The 20862-nt window shown below is 38.6% G+C and overlaps 1 protein-coding gene across 2 annotated transcripts in view; it reads left to right on the top strand.

The window, feature by feature from the left end:
- The window catches only part of ZDHHC15 (zinc finger DHHC-type palmitoyltransferase 15), a 116804-nt gene extending 103524 nt beyond the window's left edge, over positions 1 to 13280 (top strand). For both annotated transcript variants that reach the window (XM_063601597.1, XM_063601596.1), the window contains one exon: positions 12492 to 13280. In XM_063601597.1, coding sequence (XP_063457667.1) covers positions 12492 to 12550 — 59 coding nt within the window. In that variant the 3' untranslated portion in view covers positions 12551 to 13280. The remainder of the gene's footprint in view (positions 1 to 12491) is intronic.
- Positions 13281 to 20862: the final 7582 nt, after the last annotated feature.

Below are 20862 nucleotides of genomic sequence, written 5' to 3'. Positions count from 1 at the left end.
TGTCAACCTCATAAGTGTCCTCTGGATGGTGGAGAGCAAGTATGGCCATATTTGTTTAGTAACCATGGGTAGTTTAGATAAGATTAGATTGCAGCTTGGGAGGCTCCTTACCAGCTTTGTGATTCTGTGATTTATATTACCAGTCAGATATACATCTGGATATATATGGATTTCTAAACAATCCTGCTGGGTAGTCACTTGTAGTACTTTGCTTGAATGTGGAGTTCAATTTAATCAATGGGCAACATTGCACCTTTCTCCATCCTCTTTCATTCACATTGGTTAAATTTTCTTTAAAATCCTATACTCACTCTCTTTTTAGAATGGTTTAAATACACTAAAAACTAAAAGATAGTAATGGGGCAAGCCTACACATGCATGTAGTCTACTTTTCTAAAAGGAAGAGGGGCAAAGGAAAATAAGCTTCAACTTTCTCCTACCAGGTCACTGGGTCATCCTAAGGCATTTTGTAAAGAGCTAAAAGTTGAGTTCTCATATAATGTATCCCCATTGCCAGCCCTATTCCTTGTCTCCACCTGTTGCTGTGCCTACTTTTGTGTCTCCAACATTTACTTATGTTGCTAATAACAACCATTAGAAAGTAGTTTTGGCTACTGTTCCCAATAATGCAGTAGCTGGCAGCAATTTTGAGTAGGAACTTGTAGTAGCTATCACAAACTGTACCTGGGGTGAAGGAGGCTAAATGAAGACATGGAAAAGCATTGAAGTGGGAGCAGCGGTAGAGAGCAAGCCTTTCTAATTTTTTACCCAGTTGGATTATCCAGGCCCTGATTACCAGGAAATCTAGTTTTAGAGAAAAGCATGTTACTAGGCCCAAGGAATACAAAACAGCCACAAATCCATAGATAAAAAAGAAAACAGTTATTGCCCATCCCAAAGAACTTACAAGGGCAACTCCCTTACTTCCTCCTGCTGACTATTGGAAAATTGACTATATTTTGACCTGTCTTCCTTCAGTCTTCAGTCTTTCTGAACTGACTTTTACTTACAGCAGTCACAAGTTATAACAACTCTTATTTTGGTATTAAACCCAAACTCTAATAGAAGCCAAATACTTATCAGGTCTTTACCTGGTTTGAAATAATTCACAATGGAAAAAGCTATTCATAGCTGAGCTTTGTGTTGGCAAGTGGAATACTTTAAATGTAGATATAGCATCACATCATAAAGAGGTTATATTTTGAAGCAGTCTCCAATTCCAGACCTTTTCAAAAATATTCAATCATTAAAAATTAGTATGTTATTTTATAGTTTACAAAGTGCTTTCCTATACTTTTTCTTCATATCCTTTGACCCTCACAACTTTCAGGTTAGATAGGCAGTGTTATTAATAGCATCCCTATTTTATAATTAAGAAACTAAAATTGAGAGATGTTAATCTCACATGTCAAGGTATCTTGATTCCAAATCCTAGCTTTTTTCCACTACACTGCTAGGTCTCTCCTTTGGACAAGTACATATGAGACACAGTGCTGTGATTGCATGCCATTTAGTGATCTGAAGCATTCAACTGCTTCTTACATAATCATAAAATCATAAACTGTAAGGTGCCTTTAGCTTTAGCAAGACCACTATGCCATCTTAGATAGCTGAGGGTTTTTTTTTAAGTTCATTGAAGGAGACTCCACAATCCTCCTTTGTAACCCATTCTAGTATCTAATGCAAGTTCTCATGCTGTGTTATTTGTTAGGTTGATTCTATGTTAACTTCAGTTGCTCCCATTTTCTGTGCATAACTGTCATAGACAAACAGTTCTTACATTTTTAACAACTTAGATTCCTAGGAAAGGTGCTGTAAGTTGAAATTACATGTGTGTATTTAAGTTAATTTCTTTTAGGAATCAAGTGGAATTTTTATTCCTAGCCCAAAATGTAACATTTCATTTAGTATAAATGTGCTTGTATGGCCGGGCGCTGTAGCTCACGCTTGTAATCCCAGCACTTTGGGAGGCTGAGGCGGGCAGATCACCTGAGGTGAGAAGTTTGAGACCAGCCTGGCCAACATGGCAAAACCCCATCTCTACTAAAAAAGTACAAAAAAAAAAAAATAGCCAGGTATGATGACACACACCTGTAATCCCAGCTACTCGGGAGGCTGACACAGGAGAATCACTTGAACCCGGGAGATGGAGGTTGCAGTGAGCTGAGATCGTGCCACTGCACTCTACCCTGGGCGACAGAGTGAGACTCCGTCTCAAAAAAAAACGTACTTGTACATTGCATAATATAAAACAAACTTTTGGCCGGGCGTGGTGGCTCACACCTGTAATCTCAGCACTTTGGGAGGCCGAGGCAGGCAGATCACGAGGTCAGGAGATCAAGACCATCCTGGCTAACACAGTGAAACCCCATCTCTACTAAAAATACAAAAAAAAAAAAAATAGCCAGACGTGGTTGCGGGCACCTGTAGTCCCAGCTACCCGGGAGGCTGAGGCAGGAGAATGGCGTGAATCGAGGAGGCAGAGCTTGCAGTGAGCCGAGATCGCGCCGCTGCACTCCAGCCTGTGCGACAGAGCAAGACTGTGTCTCAAAAAAAGAAAAAAATGATAAAATATGCTAACAATAACCTGTTAGGTACAAATATAATATCACAGTCAGGAACTACATAAAGCCTTTGTGTTCTTTGAAATCATGGCCTTGTATTAGCACAGCAAATTATAAGGTAAAGAAACACCTTTATGAAATCAAGGGATTTAAATAGGCTTCTCTGATGTCATTTTTGAAAATAAAAGGTTTAATTAATGCACAAATATATAGAAAACGCATAAATACACAGTGTATAGATCCATGTAGTCTTCTGAGGAGATTTAACAGGCATCTTTTTAAAGACTTTTGAGTCTTGGGGCTATATTTTAGCTTTTTGAGGAAATGATCCAGAGATGTCTGTTATATTACCACTTTTGCTCATTATAAATTTTCCTGTAGCTTACATAATGAAAATTAAAGATTACAGTATAATTCTTTCTGCTCTATTCAAATTGGGATCCATTTCCTTCAAATTGGATGGGTGGCATCTATGGCTCTACCTGTCATGAGTATCATGAATAATAAGTTGGGTATGATTGTCAGGGTGATTCTTAAATGAAAACTGCTGTGGGTCAGAGCTTGCCTGTATGTGAAGCCCATAAAGAACTTCTTCAGCTTTCTCGGGGTCGGGGGCTGGGAGTAATCCTAGTTCCTTAATATTTCTTGTACAGCTGATTTCTCAGTTTTTTACATCTTTATGGCTCTGGTGCCTTTTTTAATGTTCTGTGTTTTTTTCGTTTTGTTTTGTTTTTGTTGTTGTTGTTTGTTTGTTTTTTCTTGAGACGGAGTCTCGCTCTGTCATCCAGGCTGGAGTGCAGTGGCGCAATCTCGGCTCACTGCAACCTCTGCCTCCCGGGCTCAAGTGACTCTCCTGCCTCAGCCTCCCAAGTAGCTGAGACTACAGGCATGCGCCACCATGCCTGGCTAATTTTTGTATTTTTAGTAGAGTTGGGGTTTCACCATGCTGGCCAGCTGGTCTTGAACTCATATGTTTCTTTATTGTTTCAGTAGTAACAAAGGCTCTGCCATTTTCCAAGTGTCACTCCTTTCAAATTAGTTGCCGAACTCTTTGATTGTGGTCATTTATTTGAGATGCAGTATCCCTGGAAATCTGCAGGAGACAGCCACAGTTAATATTCTCTATGAAATAAAGTTAACAGCGACATTGACAAAGACTCCAGCAACAGAGCAATGTTTTTTTCTATTTGCAAAGGAATAACTCTAGTTTTTAAATATGTATGCTTATTTGTTTGTTTTCTTTCATTGTAAAAATTTAAGATGTACAACATGATATTTTGAAATACAAATACATAGTAAAATGATTACAAGTAAGCAATTTAACAAATACATCATCTTACATAGTTACCTTTTTTTGTGGGATAAGAGTACTTATAATCTATGCTCTTAGAAAATTTCCAGTATACAATACAATATTATTAACTATAGTCCCCATGCTGTACTTTAAATCTCTAGATTTGTTCATCCTAAATAACTACTTACTTTGTACACCTTGGCCTACATTTCCCCCAACCTTGCCTGCCTCTGGTAACCACTGTTGTATTCTCTGGCTCTCTTTGTCTTAGAATCCACACATAAGAGAGATCATGCAGTATTTTTCTTTCTGTGTCTGGCTTATACCACTAGTCTCATCCATGTTGTTGTAAATGGAAGAATGGCCTTCTTTTTAAAAACTGAATAATAGCCAGGGGTGGTGGCTCACACCTGTAATCCCAGCACTTTGGGAGCCCAAGGTAGGTGGATCACGAGGTCAGGAGATCGAGACCATCCTGGCTAACACAGTGAAACCCCATCTCTACTAAAAATACAAAAAATTAGCCGGGCGTGGTGGCACGTGCCTGTAATCCCAGCTACTCGGGAGGTTGAGGCAGGAGAATCGCTTGAACCCAGGAAGTGGAGGTTGCAGTAAGCCAAGATCTCGCCACTGCACTTCAGCCTGGGCAACGGAGTGATACTTCCGTGTCAAAAAAAAAAAAAAAGAATAATAATCAGTTGTATATCTGTCCCGCAATTTCTTTATACATTCATCCATCCACAGACACGTCAGTTGTTTCCATAGCTTAGTTACGGTGAATAATGCTGTGGTAAACATGGGATTGCAGATATCTCTATGAGGTACTGATTTTATTTTATTGGATACATACACAGAAGGGGGATTGCCAGATCATATAGTAGTTCTATTTTTCAATTTTTGAAGAACCTCCATACTGTTTTCTGTAATGGCGATATCAATTCAAATCCCCTCAACAATGGATAAGGATTCCCTTTTCTCCACATCCTCACCAACGTTAGTTATCTTTTGACTTTTTGAGAATGACCATCCTAACTGGTGGAAGGTGATATCTCATGGTGGTTTTGATTTGCATTTCCATAAAGATTGGTGATGTTGAGCATCCTTTCACACACCTGTTGGCCATTTGAATGTCTTCTTTTGAGAAATGTCTATTCAGGTCCTTCACCCGTTGTTTAATCTGTTTATTTGTTTTTTTGCTATTGAGTTGGATGAGTTCTTCATATATTTTGGGTATGAACCCCTTATCAGGTATACAGTTTGCAAATATTTTGTCTCATTCTGTAAGTTGCATTTTCATTTTTTTAAGATTTCAAAATTCCAGTTTCTTGTTTCTTTTTTTTAAATTTTGGATGTATCACTATGAGGAAACCATACTTATTTTACTTGAAATTATTAACACAAAGAATCTAGGAACTCAAAATTGCACTGTGGTTTTAAAAATATTTTTATAATAGATGTACATATTTAAGGGGTACATGTGATATTTTTATACATTCATAATGTGTAAAGATTAAATCAGGTTAATTGGGATATCTATCACTTTAAATATTTATCTTTTATTTAGGCTAGGAACATTCAAATTATTCTCTTCTAGCTATATCGAAATGTACAGGCTGGGCGCGGTGGCTCGCGCCTGTAATCCCAGCACTTTGAGAGGCCGAGGCGGGCGGATCACGAGGTCAGGAGATCGAGACCATCCTGGTTAACAGGGTGAAACCCCGTCTCTACTAAAAATACAAAAAATTAGCCGGGCGTGGCGGTGGGCGCCTGTAGTCTCAGCTACTCGGGAGGCTGAGGCAGGCAGGAGAATGGTGTGAACCCCAGAAGCAGAGCTTGCAGTGAGCTGAGATCACGCCACTGCACTCCAGCCTAGGCGACAGAGCCAGACTCCATCTCAAAAAAAAAAAAATGTACAATACATTATTGTTAACTATGGGCAACCTACTGATCTATCAAACACAAGGTCTTATTTCTCCTATCGAATTGTATACTTACACCCATTAATCAACTTCTCTTTATTCTCCTCTCCTCCCTAATCTTCCTGGCCTCTGGTAACAACCAATCTACTCTCTATCTTTGTGAGATCCACTTTTGTAGCTCCTACATATGAGTAAGAATATGCAATATTTGTCTTTGTGTGCTTGGCTTATTTCCTTAACGTAATAACCTCCAGTTCCATCCATGTTGCTGCAAATGACAGGATTTTAACGTTTTTATGGATGAATAATATTCCATCGTGTACATATACCACATTTTCTTTATTCATTAGTCCACCGAGGAACATTTAAGTTGGTTCTAATATTTTGGCTCTTATAAATAGTGCTTCAGTAAACATCATAGGAGTACAAATATCTCTTTGATACACTGATTTCCTTTCTTTTGGATGTATACCCAGTAGTGGAATTGATGGATCCTATGGTAGTTCTATTTTTAGTTTCTATTGGAACTTCTGCACTATTTTCCATAGTGACTGTACTAATTTACATTTCCACCAACAGTGTGCAAGCATTCCCCTTTCATGTGCTTGGTAGCATCCATTATTCACGGTCTTATTTTAACAAGGATTACATGGTATCTCACAATGGTTTGATTTTCATTTCCCTGAAGAATGGTGATGTTGAGCATTTTTCATATACCTGTTGGCCATTTGTATGTCTTCTTGTGAGAAACATCTATTCAGATATTTTGCCCATTCTAGAATCAGATTACTTGGCTTTTTCTTTTTTCTTTTCTTTTTTTTTTCTTTTTTGCTATTAAGTTGTTTGAGCTCCTTATATATTCTGGTTATAAATCCTTTGTCAGATGGATAGTTTGCAAATATTTTCTCCCATTCTATGGGTTGTCTCTTCACTTTGTTGGTTGTTTTCTTTGCTGTGCAGAAGCTTTTTACCTTTATGTAATCCCAATTGTCTATTTTTGCTTTGGTTGCCTGTGCTTTCAGCGTCTTGTCCTGGAGCATTTCCCCCAAATTTTCTTCTAGTCGATTCATAATTTCAGGCTTTAGATTTAAGTCTTCAATCCATTTTGATTTGACTTTTGTATACGGAGAGAGATATGGGTCTAGTTTCATTCTTCTGTATATGGTTGTCCAGTTTTCACAGCACCGTTAGCTGAAGAGACTGTTCTTTCTACATTGTATGTTCTTGGCACCTTTGTCAAAAATGAGTTGACTGTAAATGTGTAGACTTAGACCTGGTTTCTTTATTGTCTTCATTGGTCTATGTGTGTTTTTATCCCAACACCATGCACCATGCTGATTTACTTAACATTGCTTTGTAGTGTTGTTGTTGTTTTTTTTTTTTTTTTTTTTTTTTTAGAGATGGGATCTCATTCTGTTGCCCAGGCTGCAGTACAGTTGCTCAATCTCAGCTCACTGCAAGCTCCACCTCCCAGGTTCATGCCATTCTCCTGCCTCAGCCTCCCAAGTAACTGGGACTACAGGTGCCTGCCACCACGCCCAGCTAATTTTTGTATTTTTAGTAGAGACGGGGTTTCACCGTGTTAGCCAGGATGGTCTCAATCTCCTGATCTCATGATCTGCCCGCCTCAGCCTCCCAAAGTGCTGGGATTACAGGCATGAGCCACCACTTTGTAGTGTGTTTTTTTTTTTTTTTTTTTTTTTTTTTTTTTTTTTTTTTTTTGGCAGGGACTTCCTTGGTTGCCTGGGCTGGAGTGCAGTGGCACAATCTCAGCTCACTGAAATCTCCACCTCACAGGTTCAAGCAATTCTTTTGCCTCAGGCTCCTGAGTAGCTAGGATTACAGGCGTACACAATGCCTGTCTAATTTTTGTTTTTTAGTAGAGACAGGGTCTTGCCATGTTGGCCATGCTGGTCTCAAACTCCCGGCCTCAAGTGATCTGCCCACCTGAGTCTCCCAAAATGCTGGGATTACAGGCATGAGCCACAGTGCCTGACCACTTTGTAGTATATTTTGAAATTAGGTAGTGTGGTGCCTCCAGTTTTGTTCTTTTTGTTCCGGATTGCTTTGGCTATTTGGGGTCTTTTTTTTGTTCCATATACGTTTAAGAATTATTTTTTCCATTTCTGTGAAGAATGCCATTGGTATTTTGATAGGGATTGCATTGAATCTGTAGATTGCTTTGGGTAGAATGGACATTTTAACAATATTGATTCTTCTTCCAATCCATGCACATGAAATATTTTTCCATTTTTCCTTTATATCCTCTTTAACCTTTTTCATCAATGTTTTATAGTTATCCTTCTATAGATCTTTCACTTCTTAAATTAATTCCTAGGTATTTTATATACTTTGTAACTATTTGAAATGGAATTACTTCCTTGATTTATTTCTTAAGATTGTTTGTTGTTGGTGTGCATAAATTCTACTGATTTTCGTAGGTTGATTTTGTATCTTGCAGCTTTACTAAATTCATTTATTAGTTCTAACAGTTTTTTGGTGGAGTTCTTAGGGTTTCCTAAATATCAGGTCATCTGCAACCAAGGATAACTTGGCTTCTTCCTTTCCAATTTGGATCCCCTTTATTTATTTCTCTTATCTGATTGCTTTGGCCAGGATTTCTAGTATTATGTTGCATAAAATTGGTGAAAGTGGGCCTCCTCATCTTGTTCCAGATCTTAGAGGATCAGCTTTCAATTTTTCCCATTCAGTATTATGTTAGCTGTGGGTTTGTCATATATGGCCTGTATTAATTTGAGGTATGATCCTTTTACACCCAGTTTATTAAGGGTTTTAATCATATAGGGAATTTGTATTCTATCAAATGCTTCTTCAGCAGCTATTGAAATAATCATGTGCTTTTTTTCTTGGTTCTGTCAATGTGATGCATCAAATTTATTGATTTGTGTATGTTGAACCATCCTTGCATCCCTGGGATGAATCTCATTTGACTGTGGTGACTAATGTTTTATTTATTTATTTATTTATTTATTTTAGTATTTATTGATCATTCTTGGGTGTTTCTCGGAGAGGGGGATTTGGCAGGGTCATAGGACAATAGTGGAGGGAAGGTCAGCAGATACACATGTGAACAAGGGACTCTGGTTTTCCTAGGCAGAGGACCCTGCGGCCTTCCGCAGTGTTTGTGTCCCTGGGTACTTGAGATTAGGGAGTGGTGATGACTCTTAACGAGCATGCTGCCTTCAAGCATCTGTTTAACAAAGCACATCTTGCACCGCCCTTAATCCATTTAACCCTGAGTGGACACAGCACATGTTTCAGAGAGCACGGGGTTGGGGGTAAGGTTATAGATTAACAGCATCCCAAGGCAGAAGAATTTTTCTTAGTACAGAACAAAATGGAGTCTCCTATGTCTACTTCTTTCTACACAGACACCGCAACAATCTGATTTCTCTTTCTTTTCCCCATATTTCCCCCCTTTCTATTTGACAAAACCGCCATCGTCATCATGGCCCGTTCTCAATGAGCTGTTGGGCACACCTCCCAGGTGGGGTGGCAGCCGGGCAGAGGGGCTCCTCACTTCCCAGACGGGGTGGCCGGGCAGAGGCGCCCCCCACCTCCCGGACAGGGCGGCTGCTGGGTGGGGGCTGTCCCCCACCTCCCAAACGGGGCAGCTGGCCGGGCGGGGGCTGCCCCCCACCTCCCTCCCGGATGGGGCGGCTGGCCGGGTGGGGGCTGCCCCCCTCCCTCCCAGACGGGGCGGCTGGCCGGGTGGGGGCTGCCCACCTCCCTCCCGGATGGGGCAGCTGGCTGGGCGGGGGCTGCCCCCCACCACCCTCCCTGACGGGATGTCTGGCCGGGCAGGGGCTGCACCCCACCTCCCTCCCAGGTGGGGCGGCTGGCCAGGCGGGGGCTGCCCCCCACCTCCCTCCCGGGCGGGGCAGCTGGCCAGGCGGGGGCTGCCCCACACCTCCCTCCCGGGCGGGGCGGCTGGCCGGGCGGGGGCTGCCCCCCACCTCCTGGACGGGGTGGCTGCCAGGTGGAGACGTTCCTCACTTCCCGGACAGGGTGGCTGCTGGGTGGAGGGGCTCCTCACTTCCCAGATGGGGCGGCTGCTGGGCGGAGGGGCTCCTCACTTCTCAGACGGGGCGGCCGGGCAGAGACGCTTCTCACCTCCCAGATAGGGTGGCGGTCGGGCAGAGACACTCCTCAGTTCCCAGATGGGGTCGCGGCCGGGCAGAGGCACTCCCCACATCTCAGATGATGGGCGGCCGGGCAGAGACGCTCCTCACTTCCCAGACGGAAGTAAAAAGTAAATGGGCAAAGGATGCAAACAATCAACAAAATAGAAATTAAAATGAAAAATAAACATTAAACTTGTTCAACTTCACTGTAAAGACATGCAAATTAAAATAACCTAAAATACTAATTTTTATCTATTAAGTCAGCCAATTTTTACAAATTACAGTACCTATTGTAGGCAAGGACATGCTGAAACAGATGTTCTTATACAATGCTGATGTAAGTTTAAATTCATAGATCATTTTTTGAGTGCAACTTGGAAACACGTATAAAAACATTAAAATCTCATACTTTTTTAATTCAAAGAAACTAGCACTTTAATTTTATTCTGCATTTTTGTGCCTTTATACTACAAAAAAACTATACTTTTATAATATACAATCTGGTGAGTTTTGAAATACGTTTACATCTGTGAAACCATCGCTGCAATCAAAATAATGAATATATCCATCTCTCCCAAAAGTTTTCTTCTGCACTTTTATAAATAACCCCTGCGCCATCACCAGGCAACCACTGATTTATTTCGTTACTATCAGTTTTCATTTTCTAGAATTTTAAACAAGTAGATCTGTACAAATGTATTTTTTTGTTTTGTCTGGCTTCTTCCACTCAACATAATTGAGATTCACCTTTGTTGCTGTGTGTAAGGATAATTGATTTCTTTTTATTGATGAGTAGTATTCCACTGGAGATATATATATATATATATATTATATATATATATACACACACACACACACACTAAAATTTACTTTTCCATCTATTAATGGATATCAGAAGTGTTTCTAGTTTTTTGCTCATACACATAAAGCTGCTATAAACATTTGTGACCAAGACTTTGTGTGAACCTGTGCTTGGGTAAGTACCAAGGAGTAGGATGGCTAAGTCATATGGTAGGCATAGAATTTTTTTTTAATGAACCATTTTTCTATCCTGTCCCTGTGTGTGGTAGATGCTCACTCTCTCATTCTTTCTAGATAGCTTTATCAGATTAAGGAGGTTCCCTTTTTTTAAAATTATACTTTAACTTCTGGGACACATGTGCAGAACGTGCAGGTTTGATACATAAGTATACATGTGCCATGGTGGTTTGCTGCACCCATCAACCCGTGGTATATCTACATTAGGTATTTCTCCTAATGCTATCCCAAACCTAGCCCCCCAGCCCCCGACAGGCCCCGGTGTGTGATGTTCCCCTCCCTGTGTCCATGTGTTCTCATTGTTCAACTCCCACTTATGAGTGAGAACATGTGGTGTTTGGTTTTCTGTTCCTGTGTTAGTTTGCTGAGAATGATGGTTTCCAGCTTCATCTATGTCCACTTATCTGTGGAAGCTAAAAATTAAAACAATTGAACTCATGGAGTTAGAGAGTAGAATGATGATTACCAGAGGCTGGGAAGGGTAGTGGAGGGGTGAGTGCTGGAGGGGAATTGGGGATTGTTAATGGCTACAAAAAAAAAAAAAAAAAAACAGAAAGAATGAATAAGACCCAGTATTTGCTAGGGCAATAGGGTAACTATAGTCAAAAATAATTTAATTGTACATTTTAAAATAACTATAAAAGTATAACTGGATTGTTGGTAACACAAAGGATAAATGCTTGAGGTGATGGATACCTCATTTACCAAAATGTGATGATTATGCATTGCATGCATGTATCAAAATATCTCATGTAACACATAAATATATATATACCTACTATGTACCCATAAAAATTAAAAATAAAAATAAATTTAATAAGATATGTTATCCAATTTTCCATCATCATAATGTTGTGAATAATATCACTAAACATAAATCTTTCTCCTCATTTATAATCATTTCCATAGGATAGAATCCTGGAAGCAAAATTACTGGTATGAATTTTTTAAAGGGTCAATGGATAAGGCCAAATCATTTTCCGGAAAGCTTAAACAAATAGCTACTTGAGGGCCTACTATATGCCAGATATTGTTTCAGGAAGATTATATTATACCAGTTTTACAGATGAGTAAACTAGGATCCATTGACATTATTTTTCTAGAGTTATGGAGATAAGAGGCAAAGCTAGAATTCAGATTCATAATTGCCCAATTTCAAAGCTCTTGTTATTTCCATGTGGATTTCAAAAATAGTATTTTTGAAGTATCAAATTATATATTTACTAAAGAAAATGTGGAAAATGCAAGTAGAAGGTAGAGAAATGAAAACAAATTACCCATGAATCCACCACTTTCAATAGTTCAGTGTATTTCCTCAGTCTCTTATTCCAAATATAATTTTGGGGGTCAAAAATATAGCATTGTATATATAATTTTATATCCTGCCTTTTTCACTTAACATTTTTCAGTGCTGATCTATGCTCTTCATAAATGTAATTTTAATGGTTGCATATTATTGTCAAGTGGGTGTTACCACATGAATATTTACAGTTGTTCAGCTCATCTGTGAATTTCTTCTCTTCATTCCCAGGACTCACCATCTCTGCCTCCCATGAGGCTTACAGAGTTCAATGTTGGAAATCATTGTAATCTTCAAAATAAGTCACCGTGATGGATTGAAAGCTTCAAAATTTGAAAGAATTCCATCAAATACTTGCTGTGTAAATGTTTCTGGACTTTATGTTATTTAATTTACTGACTGAAATCCAATTTGGAATTTGGTAGCAGTTAATTCAAGCCAATTTTTTTTGTTTCTTCATTTCCCCTCCCCCAATCCATGAAAGCCTAAATGTAAAATATATCTTTTCATTCATCTTATCAGGTAAAAGGAAATTCAGAAAATTTCCTTAGAGTCTTTAATTCCCCCACAAAGATTATTAATCACATATATAGGGCCTTTTTGGTGTTGAAGGGAATCAAACTACATTTGCTGCTTGTGTGCGTATGCATTTGTGAACATGTACAGCATATCTATACAAAATTCTGCTATAGTGTGAAAATCGAGGCTAAAAACCTGAAGCCTTTGTTTAATTATGCTTTTCCTCTAAATAGCAACTTAAATATTTGCTAGACTTTGAACCATCGCTATATCAAGTATCTAAAATTTGGGAGGGTGAATCAGTACACTGTGACCAAGGTCCTCAAATTGGAATTTGAACAACAATGTAAAACCTGTTCTGTCACAAATGTTCCTGAAAGCACCACAGCTACTCAAGAAGATCAAATTCAGGACATAAACTTTATTGAACATAATAACCAGTGTTTTTTAAAGACTTTTTTGTCAGGGTGCAGTAAAATTCTCCAATTACTTTTATTCATTTATCTGCTTCCTAGTTTTATTTTAGCCTTTATGTGTTATTTTATGATGAAAGAAAATCTATAAGCCTAAGTTATGGCCCATAGGTTTTGTTAAGGGTTTTCAGAGTGATTTTCAGGTTTAATTTCACTGCCTTTCATAAGGGTAAAGTTTCACAGCTGACATTAGCCTGAGGATTAGCACTAAAGAGCTGTGTTTTCATAGCAGGGGCTATTGTACAGACAGTGATAACCAAATAGTAATATGCCAGTTCTTTCTTCTTTTTTTAGCTTCAGTAGTAGCTAAGCCGTTAATACAGTTTGCATCAATTTCCCCATTTATTTATAATCAGCCTTTCTTTTAGTCCTAGTGCCTGAATCAATGAGTGAGAATACTAGTACTGATTCTTTACAATAATAATATCTTAAGAGTATTGATATCTTTCATTTTTTCATCCAGCAGTCTAGTGCCCAGCTGCTGACAATAAAAGCTCCAACTCTTTTAGAGATCAGTGGAATTTAGAAGCATCTTACAGGTGTCAAGGAATTGAGCTCCTAGAGGGATGGTTTGGCTTACTAATTTATCTTCCCTGAAATATGTTTGAGTAAAAAAGAGTTGCCTGCCACAATTTAGTGTTGGGGTTCCAGTGGAGCTGAGAAAGTGAACAATCCAGCTACTTAAAGCAACAACAAAACCTGTTCATCTGGACCCCTAGGTAATTTTGACCAAGGTGAGACTTTTGGCATAAATTAAATGGATTGTGGTCAGCATTACATTTGAGAGAATACTAGACATGACTACACTTATTAGGGCTAGTGACTTTCTCAAACTCAGAAGCTAAAAAGCAGCCTAGATGACTATGCACACACTGGGTTTCATGATGAAATCTTCTTATATATTCAGATGGAAAAAAAATTCCCCTTACACTCTTTCTCAAAATACTCTCGTTTGGTTTTTCCTGAAGCCTTATTTGGCCATTCCCATGGTTTTATGACAGACAAGCCTTGTCTTCTATTCGTATAGATATGCACCTTTTTCTACATGTATGGCCTTTACTTACTACACAGCAAGTAGGCCTCAAAGTAATCTTCCTCTTTCCCATCAATCATCTTCTGCCAAGCATTCAGGCAGAGCAGCTGTTAACTGTGATTCAAAGTCAGAAAAACATCAAGAACTTCTTTGATGCATAGGGTGTATCAGCACTCAGCTCCCACAGAAGTCAAGTCACAAAATATAGTGTCAGTTAACTATAAGGAAGTTCCGGAGAGGTAAAGCTCAGGAAAGATGTAATGCAAAGCTGATTGTTTAATGTCTTACAGATTTACACTGTCTTTAAAAGGCCAAATAAGGCTGGGCGCAGTGGCTCACACCTGTAATCCCAACATTTTGGGAGCCCAAGGCGGCCGGACCACCTGAGGTCGGGAGTTCAAGACCAGCCTGACCAACATGGAGAAACCCCGTCTCTACTAAAAATACAAAAATTAGCCAGGAGTGGTGGTGCATGACTGTAATCCCAGCTACTCAGGAGGCTGAGGCAGGAGAATCGCTTGAACCTGGGAGGTAGAGGTTGTGGTGAGCTGAGATCGTGCCATTGCACTCCAGCCTGGGCAATAAGAGTGAAACTCTGTCTCAAAAAAAAAAAAAAAAAAAAAAGCCAAATAAATCAGGGTTTTACCAGGGGCTCAGAGATAAAAAGAAAACCTATTCCTATCTTAGCATTTTGGTCTCATTGGTTTATAGGCTCTGATAATATCCCTATCCATGGATCATTTGAGTATTGACTAATGTACATAGGTACCCAACTGGTTGATTATTAATCAAGAATACAGAATTTTATTTAATAATTAGCACACCCTGATCTGGCTTCTTTGCTTGGTTTTCTTTGGATCCCTGTCCAGTAACCTCTGTGGAATCTCATTCCCTAATCGTTGATACTCATTTTCTCCATTTGCAAAATGAAGATACTCATTGTTAGGATCCTACTGCTGAAGGGTGCTATGTCACTTTCTAGTGCTCTTATATGTCTTTAATTATAGGACTGGAATGAAAAGCTTAACCATACAGTATTTCTAAGCAAAATAATGTACTCCATTCTTTTGTCCATGCTCTCATTGCTGATTTGTTCTTGCAGGACTTAGAGCACTTTGTTAATGTTCTTCCATTCACTCCAACAATGTCCTCAGAAAGAGACAGAATAAAAAAATTGTTCCCCATGGTACAGCTGGAAAAATTAAGGGGAAAAGAGATTAAGTGGTCCCCAATGGAACACAGCTGTCTTATGCAGGGCTCACAGTTACCATGTTCAGTACATTGTTAAAGTAACTTGGCTTCCCAGGACTGGAATTATCATGGAGCAGTTAGAATTTTGAGAGTAATTACAACAGGATCACATTCTGAAAGAGTCACATTTTGTCAAAAATCTGAAAAGTATGCAATTTGTACAACTCTTACTTTCTATGTGATAAGAATGCAATATGTGCCTCTTTCCCCTACTAGCCCCATGTGACACATATTTTTCACACTATGTGGCATCAACCAGTGCCATTACCTCCTGTGGCACCATAGAGCCCAATCTCAGGGCAGACATTGCCAAGGTAAAGAATGCACTCCATGTTTATGCCAAATTGCACAAAGTATAGACATTGAGGTTAATGGAGATTTAAGCACAATCCTAGCAAGTAAGTTTTAAGAATACTGAATATTATACATTATTGTAACATGAACCTGAAATTAATTTAACAGGGCCCAAATTCATAGGAATGTAACAGTCATTGAAAGCCTATTCTTTTCACCTCTCATCACACATATCTACATACATGTATGCACATGTACACACACACACACACACACACACACACACATTTTCTCCAAAGCAGGCTGCCTCTTCAGCAGGAGCAAATACTTTAATTTAAAAGAATGATTATCTGTTTTCTCCTTTTAGAAAAAGAGTCTAAGAAACACAGCATGTGAAGAACATTAAATTTATACATTCCAGAATCTCTGCTCTCAGAGTAGCTAAGAGATTCGGTACAGAAGACGTTCTATGGAGAAGCACAGGGGGCATCTAATGAGATTGTCAGGCCCTTGGACAAGATCCATATTCTTAGAAAATTAATGAGTTCCATCTCGTTAGGAATTGGTTGATGAGGTATGGTACATCTGCATTTCTTTAACCATAGCTGTAATGTACCATATTAAATTGTAGCCTTTTGCATGCGGGTATTATATAATAATGAATGGGTGGCTCCTAGTAGCATGCAACCCATGACTGTTTACTTCCCTAAAAGGGTTAGGTCTGTGTCCTGCACAGTGTTCAAAACCATTAAATGTGTTCTTTGTAGCAGGATGGTACACAGCCATCAGCAGAATGAGTTAAAACCAACAATGAATTCAATATACCAGGAAATAGATTGTTAGTAGGGAATGGCATTAAAGGAAAAAAAATTAGATAAGATGCATTCAAGGAATAATTACTTTCACTCTGCTGGCTTAATCAGTGAAGGAACATAAAAGAAAAGCTGGCAGTTGGTCTTGGTAATATATGAACTATATTAGAGTGCCAGAAAAGGAGACCTCAGAAGTTAAGCACAGGTTGCCAATCTGCTACAATTATTTTTCCCACCAATCTGCTCAAAATGATTGTATATAGTATTCTTAAAACCATGTGTCTTGGTGCAGAAATATTGACAAATGCTGGCCAGCTTTATCTTCCTATATCCTTCATTAAAAGTATATGCATATAATTGTTGTTTTTTTTCCTAAATTGTGGCTTTGTTAAACAATGTTGACAAACCCTAAAGTTTCAGACTACTCTAAGGAAGTTTCTATACATCTAATTTCATAGGGGTATAGTGATGTTTATTCACTCAGGTTGATTGGTATGTGTGGTATGTAGACTTCTCTGTAACATCTCACCTTCTGAACAGCCCCTTCCATGCGTTCGGTATTTCTGTCTTATGTTCCTACATGAATATGAATTGGGAAATTAGCTGCAATGGCTTTTAGATAGAAAGCTGACCAGTCTAGTGACACTTAATCACGTTCAGTCTCTACTCAGCCTCACACATCTTTTGCCTTTCACTCTGCCATTGTGATGAAAGGAAAAAGAAAGAACTTTTCTTATGTGCCTAAGGGTGAAGTGAACTCTGGTTTGCTTTTTCTTACACTGAAGGCTATGTGTACTATTCTCCAGATGCATGTCACCTGAAAAAAGGTACATAGAGGGGAACAACAGACACTGAGACCTATCAGAGGGTGAAGGGTGGGAGGAGGGAGAGGACCAGAAAAAATAACTAATGGGTACTAGGCTTAATACCTGGGTGATGAAATAATCTGTACAACGAACTCCCATGACACAAGTTTACCTATATAACAAACCTGCACATGTACCTCTGAATTTAAAAGTTAAAATAAGTATAAACAAAACACACTAAAAAAGAAACACAGTAGCCCACTTACTCCTAACTCATACATTACCCTCAGAGAAATATTTGAGGAGACCCTCATTAAGGTAAGCCCCAAATAAGGTTTCCCTCAATTGATGCACCATTTGCAGGAAAAGTCCTTTTTCAGACAGAATGGAGAAAGCCCCCAATTAGCCAACCAGGAAGGCAGAAGTCATTCAAAATGCAGAGCATTGAAAACTGAAGTTTGGAACAGTCATTGCTGACTTTCTGACCAATTAATAATGGAGAACTTGAATCACTTAAAAGAAGCCCAACCCATAGAGGTCAGGCTTAACACAAAACCAGAAAAAAATCTTTTATTCCAGCCAAGCTTATTTTTTTTTAAAAAAAGTACTTACTTTGTCCTAGGTAAAGACCTCAAATATCTCTGTAGAAAATCCCATGTCATTTATTCTAGTGAATCAGTTACAAAGAGCTCATATTACAAACAAAGTGTTACTGGAAAGGGGTCTGGACCCAGACCCCAAAAGAGGGTTTTGGATCTCATGCAAGAAAGAATTTGAGGTGAATCCATAAAATGAAAGCAAGTTTATTAGAGAAGTAAAGAAACAAAAGAATGACTCCTCCATATGCAGAGGAGCCCAGAGAGCTGCTGGCTGGCCACTTTTATGGTCATTTCCTGATTATATGCTAAACGAGGGGTGGATTATCCATGCGTTTTCCAAAAAGGGGTGGGCAATTCCAGGAACTGAGGATTTCTCCCATTTTTAGGCCATATAGTGTAACTTCCTGACATTGCCATGGCATTTGTAAACTGTAATGGTGCTGGTGAGAGTGTCTTTTAGAGTGCTAAGGCATTATAATTAGCATGTAGTGAGCAGTGAGGAAAATCAGGTCATTTCCATTACCATCTTGGTTTCGGTGGGATTTGCCTGGCTTCCTTACCACATGCTATTTTATCAGCAAGGTCTTTGTGACCTATATCTTGTGCTGACCTCCTACTCATCCTGTGACTTAGAATTCCTAACCACCTGGGAATGCAGCACAGTAGGTCTCAGACTCATTTTACCCAGCCCATATTCAAGATGGAGTCACTCTGATTCAAATGCCTCTGACATATCTTTCCCCTCCTTTTTATAAGAGAACATTTAATCCTAAGGTTTGTAGAGGGTTGAAGATCCATCTTCTGTAACTTTTTCAGGCTGAATAAGGGTGATGACATTCCTGCCTAATTATTAGGGTCTCCTGTAGTTGGAGTAGAGAGGAGCTCAGTCAGAAAGTGTCAGTATGGTGAGGGCCATTTATAACTCTGACACAAGGTGATATCTGGAAAATTAAAAAGTGTTCCATTTAAAGAAAACAGTAAGCTTATCCTGTATTCCTACAAAAGGGTACAACAGCAATATATTCCACAACAATAAAGCAAAATAAGTAATACTATCCCAACTAAATAAGAAGGTTTTCCATGGACTGGGCAACTGTTGGAACCAAGCTGATATGGGGTTGCCAACTGATTCCAATGTGCCCAGAATTAGAATATAGATCCAGATTTTTGACTACCCATCCCTCTTGTTTCTTCTGTGCAGCAGTCAGAGATTACAGATTGGTTCACAGGAATAAGTAGGGTTAGTCTAAATTGCAGGAAAAAAACTCAAAAACAACCAATGAGACTAGAATCTAATAACAGGTATACCATAGTTCTTGAAACATAATTGTTCTCTCTCCAGTTTCCCATTTTTACTAAAGACAAGTTATAATAGGACCAATTCATTTGCAAAAATAAGCCTTAGTCTTATAATTGGCTTGAATATTTGTATAAAGTGCAGCAAGAATAATTTTTTTCACGTAGTAGGCATTTTAAATTGGCTTTGATGAAACTGTTTCATGAGGAATCTCAGATATGAATTTTTTTAAGCTGAGCCCAGCCGTGGGTTGGTACCCTCAAATACCAATGAGTTGAGTAAATTTCTCTCCTCTTGAAGTCCCAAGATAACTTGAACCTGCTGAGCCTATCAGAAAGTGACATTCTTTACTTACCACAGGTTAGAAACCCTCACCAAGGACTTTGCAGAAAAGGCATGAGGCCAGTTTTCCCAAGGGGCTTTTATTGGATCTACAAGTTAAGTTTGATTCCTTAAAAAGAAGCATGCCATTCTAGTCAAAGCCTTGGTAAACCAAGATTCTCCAATTGTGTCCTGCTGCAAAAGAAAACATTCCTATTGCACTTATGCAAATAACTACATTTCCATAAATTAAGAATACAGTTACCAAATTCTAGAGAAATTAGGTAGAGAGAAACAAATATGCTCCAAATTTTGTTCACAGTATATTTTATTCAATTGTTAAAAGCTGTAAAGGGCTCAAAAAACTTTCCTTGACTCTGAAAAACAAAACAAATGATCAGCAACATTTTAAGCAAAAAGTTTAAAAAGATTACTTCAGACTTTTAGTTTAGTCCATGCAGTTGACTCCTGTTCTGCTTGATATTTATGAACATTTCAGCTCTCCATGAGAGTCTTGAAAGTTTTTTCAAGGTTACCATAACTTATGATAACCTGGGATTCCATTTTGTTATTTAGCAAAATTGATAACTTAAAAATTTTAAAAAGGCAAAAACCTTTACTCATGAAGAGGGAAGACTTAGCTTTCCAAACAACCTGTCTCATTTCTTTCCCTTCTTTTTCCTGCAGTTTATTCAAAGGGCAAACAAAAATTTTTATTATCCTTTAATATTATATAAAAATCTTGTTCAAGAGAGAAATTCAAATTTCACCTTTTGCATTAGTGTACTATTAATGTAAACCCCAATTTTTAATAAAACCTGATAGACAAATCTACCCAATTTTAATGTTTGACCATAAGGTTAAGATTTCCATTAACCTTTTACAACCCTTTACAAATTTTTGTTAAAAAAAAGATCAGTGCTCTAAGAAAAACATGTTGTGCTTTTATTCCAATCTTCACTTTATGGAAGACCTAAACAATTCCCCTTTAATTTTAGCCAATATGTTCACACACAATTTCTTTCACAAAATTAATTTTTCACAAACCTTCCACAACTTGCTCAAACCTTCAGCTTTATCCTATCTAACTTAAAATAATCCTTTAACCCTTTAAGCAGAACAATCCACATTCCCATGCCTTTTTATAATCTTTTACCAAAAACATATTTCACTATCCTTACACACCTTGCATGTAAA

Source organism: Pan paniscus, chromosome X (assembly GCF_029289425.2).
Source record: "Pan paniscus chromosome X, NHGRI_mPanPan1-v2.0_pri, whole genome shotgun sequence".
Lineage (NCBI taxonomy): Eukaryota > Metazoa > Chordata > Mammalia > Primates > Hominidae > Pan > Pan paniscus.
Note: the sequence above shows the minus strand (reverse complement) of the source record. Positions and strands in the feature narration are given on the sequence as shown.